Consider the following 8,980-nt stretch of genomic DNA (forward strand, 5'->3'; position numbering starts at 1 on the left):
TCTTGAGTTGCGTCTTAAAAGGAAATCATATTAAGAAGAGTAGCCAAAACTCTTATTTACTGGTTTGTATTTCCATTTTTAACCATAACAATGGTAGGCAGCAGAACTTGAACTCATAATGTCTAAACTGCTCTCGTACCACCTTGACCCTCATTGAAAGGAAAAGTCTCTGCGGAGTTGATATCTTTTATCCATTATCATTTAATTACAAAGTAAGAGTTCTCTGATGAATTAAACCCTGATATTATTCTCAATTATTAGATTTTAAGAAAGAAGAGATTGTTAGGAGTGACAACACATATGTAACTGGGAAGTGTTGTCCTTTCCCTAAAATTTCTCTCCTTCCTCAAGATGTGGCCTTCGAATTCTAAGGATGGCAAGGACTTGGTTACACATTTGGAAGAATTCAATCAGAACAAATTCAACAATGGAATCAAGACTATTTATGGGGATCACACTATCTGAATGTAGTTGTCATAACCAGTGAGACGTCCTTTGAAGATTTCTTATAGGACAAAAAGGGAGGAATGTAGTGACTCGTGTTTTTCTAAGCCTATTGTTGATTTGAGTTGACATTACATTATTTTACCAGATTTATTTACCTTACTCCACCTCATTTAATTTGCAGTTTCTGCAAGTAGAACAATGGGGTTCACTCATTGCCCTTGTACATGGCTCATGGCCCTATCTCGTTTTTCGTGTTTATATGGATAGTGTCTAGTAGTTGTTAAGGATCTAATTGTTTTAGATCTTTAAGTAGATATAGAAATGAATTGAACGGCATGACTGATAAGAGTTATGTACGTAGTAGCTGAATTGAGTGTGTTGTCCCGAACTTGCTATTCCCTCAATTATATTTTGACACATCAGAACATCACCTCTTCTTAGAAATGGATTGAAGCCAAGGTGTCAAAATATATGTTGGCGTCTTCTCATTTGCTAAGAAAAGATGTGTCGAGGAGTATAATGTGTTAAAGATACAATTAATGAAACTAGTTTTGAGACAACGAATCGAAGCTTGTATTGGATAGCAACAAAGTGTAGTTTCACCATTGTGCCATCTCTCTTTCACAAGGTAAACAGTCACTAGGAAACAATTATGGCATATTACGTACATTGAACTCGGTAGATAGAACTGATAATTGACAAATTTTTTTACGTTGTCACTCTTAGTCGATCTTGTTTAGCTCAACTACCGATACAGCTGGTGCAAGTTAGAATTACAGGAAAGTGTATTGTTCCATCTTGCTCTTTTCATTTATGAACATCAATAGATGAACAATGTAAACGACAATTGACGAAGAAAGAAATTCTAATAATTTTATTTTTTAACATTTTTTGTTCTTAGGTTGTTCCCTACTACATGGACAGGAATAAATAACAGTTGGAAACATTGAATAAACAAATAAAAGAGATACAAACATCATATTCTGAATTATGATGCCATATTTCCTTTACTTCCCCCATTATTTTTCTCTTTCTAACATATTGCAGCAGCTGAGAATCTACTCTTTCCACTTGTTACTGCTTCTTTTTTCCTGGAAAATTGCCTGCCAACACACACGTGCAACGAAATTAGTCCTGGAAACAAAATTTTCCTGTGAACTGTAGCTGTCACAATACCAACTCACTCAATTTTCCAGATGCTTTTTTCCTTTCAGCTGATGATTTGAAGAAACCAAAATGTTTCTTTGTAATTGAGTCACCCTGCAAGAGATTGTACATTGAGAAATTAACCGTTCAAAGAAAAAGCCTGGAAAAAATTAGCCGAAAAAACTTGATTTCAGAAAGAAGTAGCATTAGTACCCCAAAATCTGGTACGGAAGGGCCTTGTGAGAAACCAGGAACATGTTCCAATGAAGTGTGAATATGAGAATAAGCTACATTATCCTGAAATTTGAAGCAAACATTAATATCAATGCAAATAAAACAGAGTTAAATGCTGTTTCATTGAACTTGCCTTGGAGAATCGAAACATAGGGGAGCTAGCAGTATCATCAAGATACAAACTTTGTTGCTTTCCTCTTTTCTGTGTCATTTTCTTTTTATGATTGCCATTCTTTTTCTGTTCATCGGACGCATAGTTTTCACAGTTGTCTTCAAATTGTGGAGGCCCTGAAGATGCATCAGACACCATAGACAGGTTTTCATCATCTTGATCATCATAGACATCCCCAGCCCTGTTGTAATGATTCGTCGAATTGGAAAGTTGATCCAAGTACATAGTCCATCCTGACTCACATCCGCTGCTGCATTCAGAATTCGATATATTCATTCTCAGGTTTTCTGCACTTGGAAACGAAAGAACGAATTCTTGAATGCAGGATTATAGTAAAGAGAGTGAGAGAGAGGGATAGTTTTAGCAAGTTGGTTTCTCTTTGTTGTCTGCTATTTATAAGAAGAGACTCTGGAATGATATGAAGCCAAACAAATTACACTCAAATCCTATACTAATTTTGTCCTTCCCTTTTTATTTTGCCTTATTTTTATATTTTTGTCGAGCAGAATAAAACCAGCCAGTTGTCTTCGTCATTCTGTGTGTGTGTGAGAGAGAGAGAGAGAGAGAGAGTACTTGTGGGGGTAAAAAGGCTTAACATCTGTTCTAATTTTTTTCAAGTTGTAAATTCTGTTGTGATACTAGGCAAATTTATGTCAGAACAAGAATGAGCACAGTTTAGCCCCACGGGCATGGCAAAATGGTAAAGCGGGAGGGTTCTATACGAAGCATCGGAGGTTCGAATTTTTGCGGCAGCTAGAAGGAAACATTTATGTTGGAAGATACTTGTCTTGTGGAGGCAAAGTCATAGTGCGCTTTGTTACTCCTCCGGAAGTTCTGTCCCCATATTGTAAAGGGAGGTCTACAGGAGGAGAATTGTATCCCGAATATCCGGTCCATATGTGTATACGCTATGATCGCATCCGGAGTTACCTGGGTGGTGAACCCGGGGGGAAGGCCGCCACTCCTTAAGATTAGTCAGGCGAAGCTTAGACACCTGAGTTATTAAAAAATAAAAATAAAAATGGACGAGCATAGTTTACACATTCTTCAGAACATGAAAAAAATAACTTAGTATGCTGCTGGTTGGTTCTACACTTGACAAGATTTCACATTTGATGTGTTCGGTAAGGTGGAGGGTATAATATTCATAATGAGCCATCTTGCACATTCTTCTAAAACAATAACCACAAGTTCAGAACAAGAAAAGTAGCATAGTATGCTGCTTGTTAGTTTTATACTGGGCAAGTAACTCATCAACTGCACGTTTCATAACGAAGCTAAAATGTTGTTTTATCGTATTGAGTCAAGTCATAGCCAATGCTTTATCAAACATTTCTTAAAGTCAGTAAAACTTACTGCTAAAATATAATGGTAGGTAAATGAAAAAAAATTCAATAAAATATTTCATCCTCAAGGTTTTGACTTTATTTTTGTCTCATAAAGGTCTTCATTGGCTAGTAGCGTTTGTCTTTTTTTCTTGACCAGTAAAGTTTCTGCTTGGTAAGCGTGAATTTTTGTTGCATACACATGGTGTCAAAATTGAGTTAATGCACATTGGTCCATTTATGCAATAGAATGGGAATGATGTTCAGAAGCCAGCAAAGACTATACGAATACAGGCCCATCGTGTTCTTCTGGTAATATGTATAGCTGTGTGATGACAGATACACTTCCAAAATTCGTATGAAGATTCTGATACTGGGATTTGATAGGGTAACATATGAAATTACATGCCTCCTTTTTTAGTCGAACATACTAAATATGTCATGCAGACCTCGAGTTTTGGAAGGTTATAAGTTACACGAGGGGTAATCAGTATTGCAAAAAAAAAAAAATTGTTTCAATTATGAAGCAAAATGTAGATGACACAATTTAAGGAGTGCAACTGAGTACTTCAATGCTTGGCTATAGGGTGTCCATCTGAGCCAGCTGGTCCCGGTACCTCATTTCATTAGCACATGCTTTACTTGCATGCCTTGAACAAAATCAATCTCAATTTCTACCTTATTTTGTTACTGTGGTTAATCCATTCAAAATATCAGATCGAAAAAGGTGTGCAATTATTACACGGTGATTTTTTCATGTGTCCATCGTCTTTTGTACGTTAAAAAAAAAAGAATTTGGTATGGTGTCTTTTTTTCTAGATTTAGGAGGTGTTTGAGAGCCATTTTTATGTAAAAATGCATTTTAGAATAGTAATTTGATGGGAAGTGTGTGATTGAAAAATAAGGAAAAGTTTTTGGTTTACGTGCAATATTATTTTAATAAAGAATGTGTGATTAAAAAGAAGAAATAGAAAAATGCATTTTGAAAAAAAATGGGCATCAATCAGGGACTTAGTTTATATTGATCTAAATCTTAAAATCATTCTGCATAATCAGATGCATCAATTTTGTATCGATGCACAAATATGTTCTTGATCTGGACATTGAGGAAATGGTTTGTTCGGGAAACTCAAATGGCAAAAACAATTGACGCGGTGAGTTAGCACAACTATATCTACGAGTGGTAGCTTTAACAAATTAACTCAAAGAAATTGAAAAATTTGCATCAACAAATCGAGATATTGAATTAGCACATAGATAATTTTAAATTTTTATGGCCTATTGATCACATAGACATTAGCGGTTGACAAGACAGAGAAAATGATTTTGATCGATGATAGTCCTTTCATCCTCTCAATCTTGAGTGGGGACTGGATATAGTATGGCCTTATAGGGTTTGTACCAATCTTAGCTCGTCAATTGTCCTTTGAAAATGCAGGATAGGCATCAGCTTTTGAAATTAACACTGCTATGGATTACCGAGACTCCAATCCCCAAATTCGGGTTAAAAATTTCAATCGTCACTATATTTTTAATTATGTTTATCAATAGTCATTAAACTTTAAAATTATTCAAAATAATCATTATACTACTAACCTTGTCTTCTAGTCTCCTTCCATTTGAAAATTAACAATTCCACTGAGTTACGGATGAAAAACAACGCTATAAGTATGTACAATGACTATTCAGAAAAATTTTAAAGACCAGTGATGGAAAACAATTTTAAAGTATGTCACTAATAATTAAAGTTCGATGAGTACACCGAAACTACATTGACCATTGCGATATTAAAGCGCTCAAGTTCATAGAAAATGTTTCAATGTTCAAAATTAAGCCTTTATTTGATGGAAATTAAAATTAGATTTTTAGTATATTTTGATAAAAGTCGATAAAATATGTGTTTGAAAAATTGTGAGTTCTATAAAATGTAATTAAAATTAATTATTGACTTTAACTTCAATTAAAATTTTAATTTTAATTTTAATTTCAGTTAAATTACAAATGTGGAGAGTAAAATTTCATTGGCTCAATAATGCATAGGCAACTGAGAAATTAATGTTTGAGTTGACTTGACACTCCCACACCACCCCACTCCACCGTCTCCTATCACTGTCTTCAGAGTGACAGCCAAAATTGCATCCATACATACACAAAGGATTTGGTTAGGAGAGACTTTGTGTTGAACTAAAAGCCTATCGATTTTCCCATTGACAGATACTACAATTGTAACCTTAGCTTATTCCATCTTCAAATATTTGTACCGTTTTCACCTCCTTGTTGCCTCTAGTTGTGATACTTTTTTCTCACCGTCGTCCCCACACTTGTACAGGAATATATACTTTTTTTTTAAAAAAAATTTAATTTTTTTTTTAATTTTTGCTAATATTGTTCAATACTATTCAATCTATTTTATCAAGCATTTCATTAATGTTTAACATTTTGCTATGTGTACCCCGGTGTTGACACGCCCTCACAAGGAGGTCTGCACCGAATAAAAAAAAAGTGCGGCCCCCCTACTTTGAGGGGCGTGTCACATCCGGGTACATATAGCACGACCCTAATGTTTATTTTGCTCTATGATGGTGAAAACATGAATGGTTCTCAATTTGACTTTCTTCTTGGGAGAGGTTTAGTAAATTCAAAGAATTCGAGGAAAAAATCAAGTAGTCTAGTAAGATGTTTGCGAGAGCAAAGAATGGCAAAATTCTCTCTCACGTATTGTCTCGCCTCGAAGGAATGGAGAATCCTCACCTCGAATGCTGATTAGGATAGGGATAGGTAACATGATCCGAGTTTTCAAACCCGTCTGGAATCTTTTTATTTTATTTTTATGATTTTCAATTTTAAGAAAGTTAAAAATAATATTAAAATAATAATTAATTAATTTAAAGAGCAATAATTAGATATATTTTAATCCTACCCTCAAAAATCTATGACGCGGTGTATAAGGGTACTGCTCCGCCCCTTTGCCATATAGAACTTAGGCCATGTTTGATTGGCAAATCTTTTCCATCCATTTTCTCACTTTCAAGTGTTTGATATGATTTTTTTGTCATGGAATTCAAGTTCCATATTTTTATGGACTTTGGACTTTTCTAGCTTTTTAGGGACCACCAATATGGTTGGAATTGATTTTCCCGGTTATTGTAGCATATATGTATCTTTTTTTTTTTTTTTTTTTTTTTTTTTTTTTTTTTTTTTTTTTTAAAAATTTTTATATATTTAAAAAAAAAAAAAAAAATCATATAAAACAAAGCCAAACGAACACCAAAAGATCGATGATTTTCTTATTTTTTTTTTTTTTTTTTGCAATGGAAACAAATTTCATCTCCAACAGTTAATTCTATCCCTTTAATTGACAATTTTCATGTAAAATAAAATCAAACGAATATAAAAAAAAATATATGGTAAGAAAGGGGTAGAGACTATATCTCAAGTCAATGTTCAAGCACCAAGTACTACGGCTTAAGTAATCCATATGACGACCTTTAAAGAAGATATATGCACTCAAAAGTGATACAAGTGGATAAGTAGAGAATATGTAAGAACGGAATACAGCACTCTATAACAACTTGACAATATAGCTCCGTAACTTTGAAATAAAGGTGTCTCCTCACAAAGAGAGCCGTAATAACAGACCTGAACGATTATTTAGTAAGATACATTTGTTAATTTCCTCGAGATAAAATGGAAATCGTAATAGATTCATTCAAAGTGATGAAGAATTTAGACTTGAAGTTTGTCATTCTAAATTTCCCTAATTAACGCCATTAACTAAAATTTTTTACCCTAAATCGGTTTTAAGCATAGTCAAATATTGAGTTTCACTGCTATTTGGTTTAGTTAAAAGAATTTAATAAAAATTAATATGAAAATCATTAATTAATTTTAATCACATATTTTATTTATTTCATAATTTTTACTAATTTTTTAATTATATATTTCATTAATTTTTACTAAAATATACTAAAAATATGAGTTTCAAAGGCTTCATTTTTTGGGCTTCTTACATCACGAGACAACTTTTTGAAGTAATGGATTATGAAATGTCAAAAACAGTGGGTGTGGACCAGTATTTATACTGGCTGCGAGTAGGTTTAGTCGAGCCACACGTGTGTTGTTCAACAACCATGTGCCCAGATTTTTGTCCCCTTGCTTTTCTATTAATTATATCACTATCATGCATTATAATTTTCTTAAATACATTTTTAAATAAAAAACTTTATATAAAAATATACATTTTAAAATTAAAAACTATATATAAAAACATTTTTGAATTAGAGTTTTATATTTATTTAGGATCCGATTGGCATGAAATAATGGATATGACTAGCTAGTATATTAAAACTATACAAATTTTGTCTAAATATACAAGCAGATGATTTCTTGTTTCTATAGAATTCTTAATAATATGTTTTCGTATTTCAACTAGGGATGCAGTATTCGATCAAATTTGTTAATACGAAATCTTCCAAACTCAATAAATAGATCACACAAATCATATCCCTTTAAGAATCTATTGTGCCATTCATAATTTATACGGTATGAGATAAATTTATTGAAATGAAAAATTGTTCAAATAGAATAATATTACGAAACCTTATATGACATTATCTAGTAAACCATAAATTAATATATAAGACGTAAACTCTTAAGTTTACTATGATTCATCAACTCTAAAAAGTCGATTTGACATATATTTTGAAGAAAAATTATTAATTGTGTAGGATACTTCACTATGACTTGACAAATGTTTAACATAAGGTTTAGTAAGTATTTTAAATGTCTCTATTGTAAAATGCATTTTTTTTATTATATAAGAAACTAATCAAATCGATCAACTCAACCCAATAAAAATGGATCCAAAAACACCGAAATTAACCCTAACGGAACGTAGAGCCAAGCGGGTGGATTAAGATGGAAAGATGGAAGAGGCTAGAGAAGACAAAACAATGAGGTTTTAGAGTAGACGGGAATAGAGTTTTATAAATATATCTTTATTCTCGATCTTGAGTGCAATACATGATCTTTCAACTTATATAAGGCATCTTAAGTGCCATACACACTTAGAATCAACAAAATATCCGGAGCATTACATGTTATTTACTATCCTATAAAACGTGATATTCTCTATGTATCACAATATTAACTAGAAATTTGAAAAAGAAAAGTGAAATTCAAACATGAGATGAACAATTATTCAGGTTCTTGGAGCAAAGCCTCTGTCAAAATATTGTATGCATTTCAAGAACTTCTGTCAAGTTTTACAAGTAACACCTAAGCAATCCAAGGGGAGGGACTAGTTGAGATTTGTTGTTCCCATTTAGATGTCTCATTGGTTGTCCCTACATAAATGTTTGACACATCAGCGCTTTTTAGCAAATGAGAAGACATCATTTCAAGGGTAAATCACTTGTTGCGAACTGTATTGATATCTTTCCGGTTTCTAATAATAGCTGATATGTCAAGGTGCCAAACATTATTGGGGACAACACTCAACTCATGTAGAATAGGGTGAAATGGGAAGATTAGAAATAGCCCTGATAATTACAAGAAACTACCCAAGTAGAATCAACTAATAACATCCAGAAGACGTGCAACAATGAGTACATTAATAAATGGCTCTTCATCAACACATTCCTTTCGTCCTCTCAAT

At 33.0% G+C, this 8,980-nt stretch overlaps 1 protein-coding gene across 2 annotated transcripts; it reads right to left on the reverse strand.

The window, feature by feature from the left end:
• Nucleotides 1-1,235: 1,235 nt before the first annotated feature.
• Nucleotides 1,236-2,409, reverse strand: LOC111367320. 2 transcript variants are annotated; one of them, XM_022988130.1, is made up of 4 exons: nt 1,961-2,409; nt 1,807-1,890; nt 1,628-1,707; nt 1,236-1,550 (listed from the first exon to the last, which is right to left on the reverse strand). In XM_022988130.1, exons 1-4 carry the CDS (start codon nt 2,273-2,275, stop codon nt 1,481-1,483), a joined length of 549 nt encoding a protein of 182 aa, XP_022843898.1. In that variant the 5' UTR covers nt 2,276-2,409; the 3' UTR covers nt 1,236-1,480. The 2 variants fall into 2 exon arrangements, with proteins under 2 accessions (XP_022843898.1, XP_022843899.1); XM_022988131.1 differs by having other exon boundaries at nt 1,632-1,707; nt 1,961-2,404.
• Nucleotides 2,410-8,980: the final 6,571 nt, after the last annotated feature.

The sequence above is a fragment of the Olea europaea genome, chromosome 18 (genome assembly GCF_002742605.1).
Source record: "Olea europaea var. sylvestris chromosome 18, O_europaea_v1, whole genome shotgun sequence".
Lineage (NCBI taxonomy): Eukaryota > Viridiplantae > Streptophyta > Magnoliopsida > Lamiales > Oleaceae > Olea > Olea europaea.